General features: G+C 39.0%; 1 protein-coding gene across 3 annotated transcripts in view; it reads left to right on the forward strand.

The window, feature by feature from the left end:
* COQ3 (coenzyme Q3, methyltransferase) overlaps positions 1-18,136 on the forward strand; it is a 34,166-nt gene that overhangs the window by 12,583 nt on the left and 3,447 nt on the right. The window contains exons 3-8 of one of the 3 annotated variants that reach the window (XM_049695145.1): positions 579-761; positions 2,639-2,791; positions 5,344-5,443; positions 8,745-8,987; positions 11,945-12,104; positions 13,340-17,712. In XM_049695145.1, coding sequence (XP_049551102.1) covers positions 579-761; positions 2,639-2,791; positions 5,344-5,443; positions 8,745-8,987; positions 11,945-12,104; positions 13,340-13,560 — 1,060 coding nt within the window. In that variant the 3' untranslated portion in view covers positions 13,561-17,712. Of the gene's footprint in view, positions 1-578; positions 762-2,638; positions 2,792-5,343; positions 5,444-8,744; positions 8,988-11,944; positions 12,105-13,339; positions 17,713-18,136 lie in introns of those variants that run through there. The other 2 variants (XM_033418789.2, XM_004264791.3) reach the window with 2 other exon arrangements.

Below are 18,136 nucleotides of genomic sequence, written 5' to 3' on the forward strand. Positions count from 1 at the left end.
GCGGCCTCTCCCGCTGCGGAGCACAGGCTCCGGACGCGCAAGCCCAGCGGCCACGGCCCACGGGCCCAGCCGCTCCGCGGCATGTGGGATCTTCCCGGATGGGGGCACGAACCCGTGTCGCCTGCATCGGCAGGCGGACTCTCAACCACTGCGCCACCAGGGAAGCCCCCGATAGCTTTTATTTTTAATGCAAGGCTATATTACTCAGAGAACTACTTTTTACTTACTCATAATATCCTTATGACAGGACACAAATAACACAGTGCTTAGATCATAAATGATTTGGGTGTAACATAAATATAAGGTGGTTAAGTATACATTCTAGATAGTAAGATTGAATCAAAGCAATATCTTTATGTATTCATATATTAGAAACCAATTTCTAACTTTGTGAAAAATATTGCATTGGGTTAAGGTATGAGCTCTGTTTTCCAAGTGCATGCTCTACTTCTCATAAATGAACTGGCTCTTTTAAGATTGGATGTCTGTAATATCATTCTTACTCAACTGAGCAACCACCTACTGTTAACTATTGTAAGTTAGTCCTTTTTTTTTTTTTTTTTTTTTGCGATAAGCAGGCCTCTCACTGTTGTGGCCTCTCCCATTGCGGAGCACAGGCTGCGGATGTACAGGCCCAGCGGCCATGGCTCACGGGCCCAGCCGTTCCGCGGCATGTGGGATCCTCCCGGACCGGGGCACGAACCCGTGTCCCCTGCATCGGCAGGCGGACTCTCAACCACTGCGCCACCAGGGAAGCCCAAGTTAGTCCTTTTTAAAAAAAATTTATTTAATTTATTTTTGGCTTCGTTGGGTCTTAGTTGTGCATGTGGGATCTTTCGTTGCGGCACACAGGCTTCTCTCTAGTTGTGGCGTGCAGATTTTTTTTTTTCTCTCTAGTTGTGGCGTGCAGGCTTCAGAGCACGTGGGCTCTCTAGTTGAGGTGCGTGGGCTCAGTAGTTGCGGCAAGGGGGCTTTGTTGCCCCGTGGCATGTGGGATCTTAGTTCCCCGACCAGGGATTGAACCCGCGTCCCCTGCGTTGGAAGGCAGATTCTTTACCACTGGACCACCAGGGAAGTCCCTGTAAGTTAGTCCTTGATTACTGAGGCTTTGAATGAAGCATGAAAAAGAGGGTAATATTCATAAAATAATATTAAAGAAGAGTGATATTTAACTCTTAAAAGGATATTAAGTAATCAGTATAGAATGTAGTCTATGTAGCTTAGAAAAACGTAGTAAAAATTTAAATGGCATTACCTATGCTAATGTAACAACCTATTCTCTTTTACCCAAGAACCTCTGAAGGATTTTCCTATCATGTACTTTGACATGGGACCTGGTGTAGTGTCTGTCTGATCCCCATTTAGTCCCTGTTTGATTCCATTTGATTAAAAAATATATTTACGTGAATTATATGCTTTTCTGGGGCTTCTCCTTCAGATTATTTATTTGACAAATGTTTCCCGAGCACCAACTGTGTTTTAGGAACTGTGCTTGTCACTAGGAATAAAATGGTAAGCAAGACAGCTTATGTTCTAATGGAGAGACATGATCAACTAATCACATAGGCTCACAAAGAAGTACAGAGTTGTAGAGGAGTTAAAATAGGACAGTATTAGATGGCATTCCATTTAAACTAAGCTCTAAAGGATGAGAAGAAATTAATTAGGTGTGTAGAGGAGGGAGGGGGGAATGTGAGAACAATGTTCCAGGCAGAGGGAATGACATGTCCAAAGTATCTGGGGAATGAACAAGCATGGCCAATTCAAAGAACTTAAAGAAGGCCCATGTGGCTGGAGTGGGGAGGATGAAGAGAGTAGCGGGAAGTGACTTTGGAGAGGGAAGAAACTTGGGACCAAATAATTCAGAATATTGTATGCTATGCTGAAGATTTTGGTCTTTTTCCCAATGTCACTGGAAAGCCATGGAAGCATTTTAAGTGGAAAATAGCATGATCATATATATATTTCAGAACAGTCACTCTGGGTGCATTGTGGGGAACAGATTAGAGGGGGATGAAGTCCTAAGCAGGCCAACTAATTAGAAGGCTAGGACAATAGTTCAGGCAAGAGATGACGGGAGCTTGGATTAGTATGATCAAGCAGTAGAAATGGAGAGAAGGCTGAGGCATCTGAGTTCAAATCCTGGCTCCACCACTTAATCTCTCTGAGCCTTCCTTTTCTTGTCTGTGCACTAGAGATAATAACAGTACCTACCTTATGGAGTTGCTGAGGATTAAATAAGATGACATATGACATATAGGGATTTCTTAAACAAGCAGTACCTGGTATTTAGTAAGTATTCAGTAAATAGTTACTACTACTACTACTACGTGACCCAAAAGGCCAAGTTTTATAAAGTTTCATTTTTGTTGTAACTTACTTCGAAAGCAAATTAATTTGTTTCATCTGTGACTATATATATATATATATATACACACACACACACATATACATATATATATATCTATTTATAAGCAATGTGAATATAAGAAAACTTGTTTTGAAGCATCAAAAATGAGCGATACATGTATTTAGAATCTAGTAAATTGCAAATTAGAATATCTTTCTACTTAATATCTCCCATGTTACATTTTTTTAAATGGCAGTTTTTGCCTGGCTCTTCCTTCTGATCTCTTAGACTCCCTTGGACAAGACCGTACAGTACTTCCCGGACCACTGTAGACAGCAGTGAGGTGAAGACCTTCCTGGCCTTGGCGCACAGGTGGTGGGACGAGCAAGGAGTATATGCACCTCTTCACTCTATGAATGACCTGAGGGTGCCGTTCATTAGGTAACATTACAGAAATTCTAGATCTTTTAAAATACAACTCTTTTCAATAATTCATTTTCTTTCGAGTTCATTTTTCTCTCGGTTTATGCCTAGGTTCAAAATGCTGCATTTTAACTTTGCTTTAGAAATTAGGGAGATTCTCTTCAATATGCATTGTTTGACACTATTAATTTTTTTTTTTTTTTTTTTTTGCGGTACGCGGGCCTCTCACTGTTGTGGCCTCTCCCGTTGCGGAGCACAGGCTCTGGACACGCAGGCCCAGCGGCCATGGCTCACGGGCCCAGCTGCTCCGTGGCATGTGGGATCTTCCCGGACCGGGGCACGAACCCGTGTCCCCTGCATCGGCAGGCGGACTCTCAACCACTGCGTCACCAGGGAAGCCCTAAATATTTTTTAAAATTTATTTTATTTACTTATTTTTGGCTGCGTTGGGTCTTCGTTGCTGCACACGGGATTTCTCCAGGTGTGACGAGCAGGGGCTACTCTTCATTGCAGTGCACAGGCTTCTCATTACGGTGGCCTCTCTTGTTGCGGAGCACAGGCTCTAGGCACGTGGGTTCAGTAGTTGTGGCTCACCGGCTCTAGAGTGCAGGCTCAGTAGTTGTGGCGCACAGGCTTAGTTGCTCCGCGGCATGTGAGATCTTCCCGGACCAGGGCTTGAACCCATGTCCCCTGCACTGGCAGGTGGATTCTTAACCACTGTCCCACCAGGGAAGTCCCGAAACTATTTATTTTTTAATAGCATCACTCGAGTTCTACACTGTTTCATAAATTAACTTGAAGTATTTTTGGATATTATCGAGTTAATTAGAATTAAATCCATATGAAAAGGAATTAGGGTCCTATGGCATCAAGGTCATCTTATAGCATCTTTGGCCTTTAGGCAGTTCTGATAAAGGGAATAGTACTGAGAAAGTTCAATTCAACAAATATTTTTTTGAGAACTTACCTTGTACAGAGCTTGGGGGCTGGAATCTGTAAAAGCTACTGAGATATTCAGCATTCAAAACACAGTCTGTGTGCTTCAGGAACTTAGAGTTTGCCATGGGAGATAAAGGCAAGGGTTCATCAGACTCCACTTATCAAGATTCCACTTATCAATTGTTCATTCATTCTTCTGTCCATTTATTTATTTATTTATTAAACATTTTTGAGCAGCCGACATGGGCAAGGCACTGTGATAGACACAGAATATCAGATTCAGACTGCCCTCAAGGAACTTCCTGATTGGTTTTTGCTGGTTTTATCAGTGCAGCAAAAAGGAAAATATTGGCACGTTCTTATTACCACTGAATTAGTGGATCATTGAAACACTAAGGCAGAGAAAAGCAGAAATGTCATTCTGTTAGGCTAGATCAGTGGTTCTGAGGGTTAGCCCTGGACTAGCAACATCAGTATCACCTGTGATCTTGATAGAAATACAAAATTCTCAGGTATCACACTGGACCTACTGCTTTGGGGGGTCAGCAGTCTGTGTTTTCCTTCCAGGTGATTCTGATGCACGCTCAGGTTGAGAACTACTCTGTTCCAACTAATGTGACACTACTAGTTAGACATCACACTAGAAAAGACCATCCAGGGCAGTACAAATTATGGTTAGAAGCTTAGATTTTATTCTGATCATAATTAAAACCATTGGAAGGGAGCAATGTGATCTAAACTATGATATAAAGAGGTCATTTTGGCCAATGTGTGAAGAATGGATTTGATTTCATTTGAAATGGGTCCTTCCCATTATAACGTATATTATAACGTTCTGAAATTATCTACTTAACCACTGTCTAGGTTTTTCTTAGAAGTCAATTAATTTGAATAGCAATAAAAGATTTCCTAAGATGTCCTTATTATATATGACATTTATTTTAATATAAGTATAATTAGAATTTGTATGTAGTCCAACTTAAAAGTTTAGTTTACGATACTGTTAGCTATATATATCTGTGTGTGTATATGGGTGTGTATGTGTGTGTGCTTACATTTGTGTATGTGGGAAAATATTGCTATGATTATCTTAGAATTAAGTTTACTTGATTTGGGTGCCTGTTTACATGATCATGAAAACACCACTAAGAAGATGAAAAGTGACTCAATTTAGAAGGAAATGTAGGCAAATTCTGCAAATATAGATCTCCAGTCTGCTTCTACTAAACCCTGTAAAATAACCTATTTGTTGCTGATATGAAATGGGTCTAGCAAGTACTAGCAACATAGCTAATAATACCTCAGGTGACATGATATCGCAAGTGAATAAAATTAGGTTAATCTAAACTAGATTGTTTTTAAAGTTTTTCTTTAGATTATTACTAAAGTAATAGTTAAGTCATAATTATTACTAGGTTATTTCAAGAACTTTAAACCTCCTGCTTCTGATTAATAAAAATATCTTATAAATTAAGCATAATGGCATTTTATGCTGAAAATAAGTTTTTTTACTCCCAAAATCAAGTCTATTTAAAAAGAGAGTTTAATATGTCTTTGAAAATTATGCGCTTTTAAGACTTTATTGATAAAATTAATGATTTGTTTTTATATATTTTGAATTTTTTTAAAAGAGACAATCTTTTAAAAACAGTTGCTGATCACCAGCCAGGAAAACCTTTGTCTGGGATGAAGATTCTTGATGTTGGCTGTGGTGGTGGATTGTTAACGGAGGTAAGTGATTTACAACTTTCCTGGCATTTTTCTTTTTTTTTTTTAAAGGGAACTTTATATTTATTTATTTATTTATTTATTTATGGCTGTGTTGGGTCTTCGTTGCTGTGTGGGCTTTCTCTAGTTGCGGCAAGCGGGGGCTACTCTTCATTGCGGTGCGCGGGCTTCTCACTGCAGTGGATTCTCTTGTTGCGGAGCATGGCCTCTAGGTGTGCAGGCTTCAGTAGTTGTGGCACGCGGACTCAGTAGTTGTGGCTCTCGGGCTCTAGAGCCCAGCCTCCGTAGTTGTGGCGCACGGGTTTAGTTGCTCCGCGACATGTGGGATCTTCCCGGACCCGGGCTCAAACCTGTGTCCCCTGCATTGGCAGGCGGATTCTTAACCACTGTGCCACCAGGAAAGCCCAACTTTCCTGGCATTTTTAACTGGGGAAAAAAAAAAATTGAGAAAATGTGGGCTTATGCCTCTTTTATCCTTTTAACAAATAATATTGTTCATTTTTAAAACAGGAAGTGTATAATGTTGTTTTTAATATTTTTATGATTATAAACTAGTACATGCTTTTTACTTTCTTAAAAATATATAAGTATTTCAGAAAATTATAGTGAGGATTTTTTTTTTACACAAAAATGGGGCACTGGTAAAAATAAATAAATGGGACTAATTAAACTTAAAAGCTTTTTCACAACAAAGGAAGCCATCATCAGAACAAAAAGATAACCTACTAAATGGGAGAAAGTATTTGCAAATGATATGATTGATAAGGGGTTAATATCCAAAATATATAAACAGCTCATACAACTCAACATCAAAAAACAAACAACCAGGTCAAAAAACAAACAACCAGGTTAAAAAACGAGCAGAAGACCTGAGTAGACATTCTTCCAAAGAAGATATACGGATGGCCAATAGGCACATGAAAAGATGCTCAACATTGCTAATCATCAGAGAAAGGCATGTCAAAACCACGATTAGATATCACCTCACACCAGTCAGAATGGCTATCATTAAAAATTCTACAAATAACAAATGCTGATGACGATGTGGAGAAAACAGAACTGTAGTACACTGTTGGTGGGAATGTAAATTGGTGCAGCCACTACAGGAAACAGTATGGAGGTTCCTCAAAAAACTAAAGATAGAACTACCGTATGAGCGAGCAGTTCCACTCCTGGGTATACATCTGAAGAAAACAAAAAAACTAATTCGAAAAGATACACGCACCCCAATGTTCATAGCAGCACTATTTACAAGAGCCAAGATATGGAAGCAACCTAAGTGTCCATCAACAGATAAATGGATAAAGAAGATGTCTCTCTGTCTCTCTGTCTGTCTCTCTCTGTCTCTCTCTCTGTCTCTGTCTCTCTCTGTCTCTCTCTCTCTCTCTCTCACACACACACACACACACACACACAGGAATAATAGCCATAAAAAAGAATGAAAATTTTGCCATTTGCAACAATGTGGGTGGACCTAGAGGGTATTACACTTAGTAAAATAAGTCAGACAAAGACAAATACTGTATGTTACCGCTTATGTATGGAATCTTAAAAATAAAGCAAACAGGGCTTCCCTGGTGGCGCAGTGGTTGAGAGTCCGCCTGCCGATGCAGGGGACACGGGTTCGTGCCCTGGTCCGGGAGGATCCCGCATTCCGCAGAGCGGCTGGGCCCGTGAGCCATGGCCGCTGGGCCTGTGCGTCCGGAGCCTGTGCTCCGCAACGGGAGAGGCCACAGCAGTGAGAGGCCCGCGTACCGCAGGAAAAAAAAAAAAAAAAAAAAAAAATCAAACAAATGAATATAACAAAACAGAAACAGATTCACAGATACAGAGAACAAACCAGTGGTTGCCAGTGGGGAGAAGGAAGGGGACAGGTGCAAGACATGGGTAGGAGGATTAAGAAGTACAAACTACTATGCATAAAATAAATAAGCAACAAGGATATATTGTACAGCACAGGGAAATATAGCCATTATTTTATAATAACTTTAAATGGAGTATAATCTATAAAAGTATTGAATTACTATGTTGTACACCTGAAACTAATATAATATTGTAAATCAACTATACTTCAATTAAAAAAAAAGCACTGGTCATTTGAATAGCTTTGGAAATTTTGTTGTCTCTTCTCTCCCAAGATATTACGCAATTTCCACTGGTTTAAATGCACTGATAAGCTGTCCTTTTGCACTTGCTTCAGTATCAAAACGTAACAGAATTTTGCCTGCTTTGGGGGCTCTCCCCTTCTTAGGTGCTCTAGAGTACTTCTCCCTGTGAACAATACTCGCTTTAGCTGACAGAATATTTATGCCCTACAGTTCTATTTTGTAATATCCTATCAACACAATAACTTTTTGTTTAAATGCTGCATCATAATCTTTGCTTGAAAGATATTTTAAGCAAACAGTACAGGATACAAATGTAAGTGAAGATACAATGGTGTGTGTTACTGTCAAGGTCATAACAGCCAAGTTGACAGTGAGGTTAACAGAGGCCTTTGATACATAGCTAAGTTTCCATATGCACAGAAAATGTGTTCTTCATATGGCAGTGCGCTGGTTTCTCTTGACATCAATTATAAAATTTCAGGAAATGTAAAATATGTGAAAATACATCCCTTAGAATCAAGAATATAAGGTGTATCAAATTGTAAATTAGTACACTTTTACTCTATGTGTTCTATGATCTTCTCCATGTATTATTACAGATCTATGTCTCTAAAGTTAAAATGATTTATACTTTTAACTTATTAACTAAAGAGTTATAAAATAAATGCTATGCAGTTTTGATCAAAATAAAGGCTGTGTTTAAAAATTGGGCATGTCATGGGAAGTGACTGACTATAAAGGCTGAAAGAAGAATTAGCTACGAAGAATCGTTTTTAGTCAGTCACAAGAGAAACTATGGAGAAAAAAATGTGCTTCAGAGAATTTGAGTATTAGAAAATTTTGCTCTTTTTACAATGACATGTTACATTTATTGCACTTTAAATATGTTAATACTGTACTGTGTGCCTGTAAATATATCTAGAGAATGTAGACAAAAATTTCCTCACTATGCTTAAGCAGTTCCTGATAAGTTTTGTTGTTGTTGTGATTATTGTTCTCACTTTTAAGCTTTTTATTATGGAAATTATCAAACATGTACAAACTAGAGAAAATGGTATATTGAACTTTCGTGTACCCATAAATGATCTCCAGCAATTAACACCTCGTGCCTAATCTTGTCTCCTTTTTGAGAAGCTTCTTATTGCTAACGTGTGTTCTATTTTCTTCCTGAGGGTAATGATTTCTTATGCCATTAGCCTCTAGGGCGGCTTGGGGCTTCAGTTATTGGAATTGATCCTGTGGATGAGAACATTAAAACAGCACAGCACCATAAATCATTTGACCCAGTCCTGGATAAGAGGATAGAGTACAGAGCATGTTCCCTGGAAAAGATTGTGGAAGAAACTGCAGAAACATTTGATGCTGTCGTAGCTTCTGAAGTTGTAGAACATGTGATTGATCTAGAAATGTTTATACAGTGCTGCTGTCAAGTGTTAAAAGTAAGACTTACAGAGTTTACTTATTTGTTTTTTTTTTTGAGTTTGTGTATGTATCCATAGCAATAAATGTTTTATAATACTTGAAACCAGGAAGACAGGATGAGGGGACAGCATCTCTGCTGGAGATTACTTCTGCCTCTCAGCCTGCCCTCGATATCTGGGGTTTTCCAGATCTAGTATCTTGATGTCCAGGGATCTTGAAAAATGTTGGTGCTGAACACTGCAATACAAACAATAGATTTATAGTGGTGTTTTTCTTTGGTGTAGTCTGGATTAATTACCTAATAGGCATTGAATGACAATTACTAAGAAATTGACTTGGATTAATACTTAAAAATAAAAAACCATTATTAGCATAAATTGGTTAGCCAGCATTTGTTAAGTCACTCTGTATATGTGATATGTGTAACAGTTATCAGCTTATAAAAGAATACTTCATACAAATGATCTCATCAGATCTTACCTACAACCAGGTGAGGAAGGTAAGGCAGGCATTATGACCTCCTTTGACCCAATGAAGATCAGAATCTGAGGTGTCAGAGGTCACATGGTCTTTAAGTCAAAGGTCACTAGGCACTTAAGTAGGGCTTAAGGCTACATCTTTTTATCTGCTCAGCGGCATGTGGGATCTTTCTGGACCAGGGCTCGAACATGTGTCCCCTGCATTGGCAGGTGGATTCTTAACCACTGCGCCACCAGGGAAGTCCCTACATTATTATGCTTATATAATTGACACAGTCCTCTGAAGGTGGTTCCAAATTTTCTTTTAATAAATATTTCCAAAGTATTATTATTAGTATATCAACTCTGTTGTTTATGTATTCAAGAGGTAACTCCCTAAGGTCAAGAGCTAAAAGAATTAAATGCTTAGCCTTTATCTAAATAGAGCTTTTAAAAAATACTTTTAAAATAATTTTAGATTTATAGAAGAGTTGGATAGTACACAGTGTTCCCACTGTGAAGGGTGGTGAAGGGTGCCCTTCACCCAGTCTCCCCTACTGTTAACATTCTACATAATAAGGGTAGGAACTGGGGTGAGGCAGGTGTGGCAGAAAGTCAAAGGCGGCACTCGCTATTCTGTGCCAGTCCTGCATTTGCATGCCCCAGAGAGTGAGTGCCTCCTTGGATTCTGTGCCCTCAGTACCTCACTTGCCTCACCGTACTCCTAGCCCTGTATGTAGCCCATGGTATATTTCTCAAAACTGCAAAATTAGTTGACATTATACTATTAACTACACTACAGACCCTGTTAAATTTCATTAGTGTTTCCACTAATGTCATTTTTCTGTTGTAGGATCCAATCCAGTATTCCATATTGCATTTAGTTGCCATATCTCCGTAGTCTCCTTCAATGTGTATAGTTTCTTGGTGGTGTTTCCTCTTAAAAACAAATTTTATTAGGTATACCTCCTATTTTCCAAGGAAAATTCCCTAATTATTTCTTTTTGAGTAGTGTCTCAGTCAGTGTGTATGGATGGAAGTTCTCACATATATTAGGGATACCGGCATCATGGAATTTAAAACTAATTTTTGCTTTAATGGAAAGACTATTTTAAAAAAAATGACCAATGCTCATCACTATTTCCTTAGAGTAAGATTTTATGAAACACAGATTAGATATTTATAAGTAATTTTTCCCTTAGCTCTACTGAGATATAATTGACACATAAGTGATTTTTTTTTTTTTTCGCGGTACGCAGACCTCTCACTGCTGTGGCCTCACCCGTTGCGGAGCACAGGCTCCGGACGCGCAGGCTCAGTGGGCATGGCTCATGGGCCCAGCCGCTCCGCGGCATGTGGGATCTTCCCGGACCGGGGCACGAACCCGTGTTCCCTGCATCAGCAGGCGGACTCTCAACCACTGCGCCACCAGGAAGCCCACACATAAGTGATTTTTAATGAGATATTTTAGAATACTAGAGTTTTACAGAGAAAAGTTATAATGTGTAATGAAGTAGTGTCTGATATTTTAGTCTTAAGGGCACATCCCAATATTTCAGGGCCTTCTCTTATCATTTTTATTTTTGGTTTAGAGTGTTATTTGAGATATTTTCATACATATATATCTTAATATGATTATTTTGGAAGGGGTCTTAGGCATTTTATCTCCATCAGGTGCTAATGAGAATGTGTGGAAGAGACATTAATGTTCTTGCCATTTGTGGGAGTACATACAGGAAACACTATAAATATAGTCACTAAAAAGTGGCAGACTAAACAATCCCGTAAGTGGTTTGCATTCACTGAAGTTCTTATCTTGATCTCTTTATATTCTTTATACTAATGAAATCAAAACAAAACAAAACACTTTCATACCTTAATCATTAAGGCTTTTGTCAGAGAACACTTATTGGCCTTGCCAGCCTGCACAAACCATGGGGCAGTGTGTGCTGTACCAAACAAGTTAGGCAGACTTGGCACCCAAAAAGAAAGCAGTGTTGACACATTAAGACATCAGTGTGGACATGTAACAAGGAAGAGCAGCCGGATCTCATTTCTATATTTTTATTACAAATTATTTGATATGTACAAAAGAATGTATAAATATAAACATAAATCATAGTAATGTATGATTTTAGGAGTTAGTTGTAAGCACTGTTGCATAAACTCAGTACACGCATCTGTAGTGGACTGCCCATAACAATGAACTTCCCGAGAGAAAAAAAACCTCTATTTTGGTAGATTATATTTTATTCACACTTGTGGGTTTGTGTTTTGTTTTTTTTTTGACCACGCGGTGTGGGATCTCAGTTCCCTGACCAGGGATCGAACCTGTGCCCCCTGCACTGGGAGCACAGAGTCTTAACCACTGGACCCCCAGGGAAGTCCCCATACTTGTGTATCTTAACTGCACTTAAATTGTTTGGAAGGAAGGAGGAGGGTGGAGGAAGCCAAGCCTTTATCTAACTGTTACTCCTAACATTTAAAATTTTACTTCTACACATATTTTTTTTTAGCCTGGTGGTTCTTTATTCATTACTACAATCAACAAAACACAGCTGTCCTATGCCTTGGGAATTGTATTTTCAGAGCAGATTGCAGGTATTGTACCAAAAGGTACTCATACATGGGAGAAGTTTGTTTCACCTGAAAAGCTAGAGAGCATTCTGGAATCAAGTAAGTATTAAAATTTTTTCCAATTTCCAAGGCCTAACTGAACTTTTAATGTGCCTATAATTATTAATCACACTAACCTAGCACTTAATGAAATAGGCCACTATTCTTTGGATGTTGGTTTTCTCTCCTCAACTAGATCATAAACGCCTTGAAGTTAGGATTAAGTATTACATCCACTTTTCTCTCACCTATGGCACCTAACCCAGGGCCAAGCAAATCATAGATGATCAATGAATACTTTTTGGCTGTTTAGTCCTCACCTGTTTAAGGATGAGGTACAAATGTCTTTTAGTTACACATCCTCAGTTTGTCCTATTGAGGCCGTGCTTGAATCAGCTTATTTTACGTATTACTTCCTTCATAGTCAGATATATTTTGAACTTCCTTGTCATTTTTTTTTTTTTTTTTTTTTTTTTGCCGTATGCGGGTCTCTCACTGTTGCGGCCTCTCCCGTTGCGGAGCACAGGCTCCGGACGCGCAGGCTCAGTAGTTGTGGCTCACGGGCCTAGCCCCTCCACAGCATGTGGGATCTTCCCGGACCGGGGCACGAACCCGTGTCCCCTGCATCGGCAGGCGGACTCTCAACCACTGCGCCACCAGGGGAGCCCGTCACTTTTTATGTAGTGTTTTATGCTAGTTATAGCATGCCTTATAGTACGGTTATTTTAGTGTTCTTAACCTCTTTCTGGCTTGAAGGCAAGACTGTCTCCTTTTTGTGCTCCCCACAGTGCCTAGCTCTGCTTTACACCTTGTGAGCACTTGATTTACCTGTTGAATTCCTGTCAAGTAATAACACTTGTCAGTTCATTTATTTGGCATTTGGTATTCCTCTTAGGCTCATGTGTGTCTCATGCTTTTTGTTCATGTAATAGTATATCAATAAACTTGATTTTACTTGGAATATTATCTGTCCAATGAAATGTGGTAATTTCTTCTCTGCAAGTAACTTTTTTGAAAATAGAGTAGAAAAAATATTTTAAAGATGATTGGAACAGTCAGTTGTTGGCCGGTATTTTCTAAAAACAGCTAACATTTATTGAGTATTTACCAAATCCCAAATACCGTGCTAGAGTTTATGTTCTGCTGCAGTAAAGAATGAGCTGTACATGGCTACAAAGTATTTGTGCCTATTGAGTTAGGAATCCTTTTTTAATTTGGAGAGTTGCATGAGACTCTTGGCATGTGGAAGGTAAATATTTATTAAATATGCTCTGTCTGATATTTTTTTTTCTCAGACGGTCTGTCAGTTCAAACTGTGGCAGGAATGCTCTACAACCCCTTCTCAGGTTACTGGCATTGGAGTAAAAACACCAGCCTTAATTATGCAGCTCATGCCGTGAAATCCAGCATACAGGAACACCCAGCTCCTGCCGAGTTTGCTTTAAAGGAGGAAACAGAAGAGCTCCGAATTGAAACCTCCACCAACTCAGGTGTGCATGAAGGGCTGAAGAAATGAATTGTTTCTAAGGACTGTAGTAAAATGGCTTGAAAGTCTGATGTTTACAAATACACAAAATATACCATTTGTCTTTTTTTTTTTTTTTTTTTTTTGGTACGCGGGCCTCTCACCGCTGTGGCCTCTCCCGTTGCGGAGCACAGGCTCCGGACGCGCAGGCTCAGCGGCCATGGCTAACGGGCCCAGCCGCCCCGTGGCATGTGGGATCCTCCCAGACCGGGGCACGAACCTGTGTCCCCTGCCTTGGCAGGTGGACTCTCTACCACTGCGCCACCAGGGAAGCCCACCATCTGTCTTTTGAGACGGGATCATAAAGAAAAGAAAGTCAATAGAAAGGGCTAAAACCTTAGAAAAAAGCTTTTGTTGTTTCATCTAATAGCTACCTTCAAGGGATTAGTCTATGGATTAAAAAAAGTTTTGATGAGGTATTATGTGATCTAGGAGTTTAAGTTTCTCAGGCTTTGTTATATAAATAGGGTATACATATTTCACTTCATCTTACAGATTATATGATATTTTTCCCGCATGTATGCACATACATATATACTGTAATGTTTTAATTTAAGTAAATTTGTATCATCTAGGTTCTTCTTTATTTGGTTTTAGTTAAAGGCAGTTATGCTTCTGACTGGTTTTATTTTATACCACTTATATTTAGGAAGATAAAATGTCTTTTTTCCTTTAAATTTTGGTTTTTGGAAAGCAAATTGATTGTTAAATATATACTGGGTTTGGTCAAACATTAGAATCAAGAAATTCAGATTATGTTGGACATTTTTCTCTGTACAGTTCTATAAATGTTTTGTGGTGCCTTTTTTAAGTAGAAAAGATTTTTGAACTCAATTTAAGAGTTTAGTTACGGAAAGTTTCTTTTTCGGCTAACATTTTGTAATTAGAGGGACTGACTTGAAATATACTTACACGCCTCTTGAAGTATGTGATTTTTTTGGCTTTTTCTGAAAGTCCAGAATGTATAAGGACTTTGATAGAGGGTGTTGACCAAATATGAGAAATATAGGTTGAACACATGTGACTCATATAGAAAGGCAGCTTTTACTTTCTAGCCTTTCTCACCATTTTTTTTTTTTTTTGGCTGCACCCCACTGGACCGCCGGGAATTCCCTAGCCTTTCTCACTTTTAAGCTCATAAGCTTTCAGTATTTCTTTGTCAATGCCTGTTGGATTGGGCTCACCATGCAAACAATTCCCAACCATCTTAGCTTATCATTTGCATTCCAGGGAGGAAACTGAAATTTAAAGGGTTAAAAGAAATTTTAACTTCAGTTGCTAATGTCTAATTAGGACACTAAAAATCAGGAGTTCCCACTGGGTTTCATTTAAAAGTTTGATTCTTAGTCTGAATTCTAGTAGTTTTGTTACTAAAGCAAAGCTTCTTCATTCTATCTGTTGGGAAAAAAGAAAAGTGTTGGTATTAATCTAAATGGAAAACCAGAAACTGTAAAACTCTTAGAAGAAAACATAGGTGGAATACTCTGACATATATTGTAGCAATGTATTTTTGTTTTTTTTTTTGGTCTCCTCAAGCAAAGGAAACAAAAGCAAAAATAAATGAATGGAACCCAATTAAACTTAAAAACTTTTGCACAGCAAAGAAAACCAACAACAAAACAAAAAGACAATGTACTGAATGGGAAAAAGTATTTGCAAATGATATGATTGATAAGGGGTTAATATCCAAAATATATAAACAGCTCATACAACTCAACATCAAAAAAACAACCAGATTAAAAGATAGACAAGGCTTCCCTGGTGGCACAGTGGTTGAAAGTCCGCCTGCCGATGCAGGGGAAACGGGCTCGTGCCCCGGTCTGGGAAGATTCCACATGCCGCAGAGCGGCTGGGCCCGTGAGCCATGGCCGCTGAGCCTGTGCATCCGGAGCCTGTGCTCTGCAACGGGAGAGGCCACAACAGTGAGAGGCCCGTGTACTGCAAAAAAAAAAAAAAAGATAGATGACCTGAATAGACATTTTTCCAAAGAAGATATACAGATGGCCAATAGGCACATGAAAAGATGCTCAACATCGCTAATCACCAGGGAAATGCAAATCAAAACCACAATGAGGTATCAACTCTCATCTGTCAGAATTGCTATCATCAAAAAGTCTACAAATAACAAGTGTTGGCAAGAATGTGGACAAAAGAGAACCCTTGTACACTGTTGGTGGGCATGTGAATTGGTGCAGCCCCTACAGAAAACAGTATGGAGATTCCTCAAAAAACTAAAAATAGAACTACCATATGACCCAGCAAGTCCACTCCTGAGTATTTATCCAAACAAAACAAAAACAAAAATACTAATTCAAAAAGATATGTGCACCCCAACGTTCATAGCAGCACTATTTACAATTGCCAAGATATGGAGGCAACCTAACTGTCCATCAACAGATGAATGGATAAAGAAGATGTTATTTATATATATGTATTGGGTTGGGCAAAAAGTTCGTTCAGGTTTTTCCACCCGAACAGTTTTTTTTGCCACCCTAATACACACACACACACACACACACACACACACACACACACAATGGAATACTACTCAGCCACAAAAAAGAATGAAATTTTGCCATTTGCAACAACATGGATATTGTTGGAGGGTCTTAGATGCTAAGTGAAATAAGACAGAAAGATAAGGTGAAGGGGCAAGATACAAGAGATACAAACTACTATGAATAAAATAAACTACAAGGATATATTGTACAGGGACTTTCCTGGTGGCACAGTGGTTAAGAATCCGCCTGCCAATGCAGGGGAGGTGGGTTCGATTCCTGGTCCAGAAAGATCCCACAGGCCGTGGAACAGTTAAGCCCGTGCACCACACCTACTGAGCCTGCGCTCTAGAGCCTGTGCACCGCAACTACAAAAGCTGGCAAACCTGGAGCCCGTGCTCTGCAACAAGAGAAGCCATTGAAATGAGAAGCGCGCGCACCGAAACGAAGAGTAGCCCTTCCTCACCACAACTAGAGAAAGCCCGTGCACAGCAGCGAAAACCCAATGCAGCCAAAAATAAATTAAAAAGTTAAAAAAAAAACGATTAATCTAAGGACTGTGTAATGAAATTGATTAAAAAGCAGCCCCCAAAGGGCATTTATTTTAGAAAGAACACTCTTTCAATTATTAAAAATATACATTGTTAAGTGATGGAAATTCAGTATGATTCAGTAATAGCCCCATTAGGTAGGGACTACCGTCCACTCCATTTCACAGAGATGTTAAATGTATTCAGCCTCTCACAAGTAGTAAGATGCAGACCCAGGCAGTCTGATTGCTGAGCTTGTGCACGTCACCACTTTGATACTTGTACCTAGTATCTGTACCATCATATGGTCATCGTGGTAGAATAACCACACACAACTGGATTATTATCACGTATGTGAATTGTCTGTATGCAAGGTAGCACCTTCAAAAGCATTTAAATCAAACAGCATCACAAAATCTAGAGTCTGGGCTATTTGCCTCAGTTCTCTTAGAGCTTCATTGCCTTTCTATGACTGTAACAATTACATGCTACTGATGGCAACTTAATAAAATGCTTTAAAGACCCCAAATAAAATTATAGCCTTACTTTCTATTATAGTTACAGGTTTTACTATTGTATTAATTATAAATTGAAGAGAAGTATTGAATTCAAGTACTACACAACAAAAATATCTCAGTCAAGCAAAAAAGTAAAAAATTTTGACATCATTTGAAATGTCTTTTTGACGTGTGCTAGGGACACTCAACGAGGGCTTCTGTGCTACCATTGACCTGGAATACACAATATTGAGAGGCATCAAGTAAAGATTTAGAGAGACTGCTCGGTAACGAGGCATAGGAGTAAGTCATGCTTACTGGAAATATTTTTTAAACCTGGATTGGCAAGGTCCCTGCAATTCTGTAAAACATATTTGTATAATTACAGGCTTACAGACATTGATCCAAAAATCTACGAATCCTAAGAAAATGTCAATGGAGAAATAAAGACGGAAACGAAACCAAATGAAAGTGTTAGAACAGTCAACACATAATTGCTTTTATTAACTTACAATGCGACTCTATTAGAAGGGAGATTCTTACTTGACTATTACTAATGAGATGCAAATGACATGCAAGTCTTCTCTGTATCAAAAAAAAAAAAAAAAAAGCCAAAAATCCTGACACTGATGGTTTGCATGAAAATCAAGCAAAAGAATTTATTGTGAGATCAATAAACCTCTTGTATCCCAGCAAGAAAAGGATGCAGCACATATAAACGAGCCACTGTCTAGGAACTAAAAGCCACCAGTTGGAGCCAAAGGAAGAAAATATGTTCTCAAGATGATGTGAACAGAACTGAGAATGGGGGTGGAGAGTTACAAAGTAAATATGGACACGAGATGTTTCCACTCTGATAGATTTGATTTTGTTTCCCGTTGATAGATGGGACCCAACAGACATAAAGTCACTGACATCATGTAAGATCTGCACATGTCTTTCTGACTCTAAAACAGGCTCTGTATCTGGGGTCCTGATATAGGCTTCTGAGGTTCTAGGAGGCCCCTGAAATAGGGAACAAAGTTTTGCGTGTGTGTGTATT

Source organism: Orcinus orca, chromosome 12 (genome assembly GCF_937001465.1).
Source record: "Orcinus orca chromosome 12, mOrcOrc1.1, whole genome shotgun sequence".
NCBI classification, from domain to species: Eukaryota; Metazoa; Chordata; class Mammalia; order Artiodactyla; family Delphinidae; genus Orcinus; species Orcinus orca.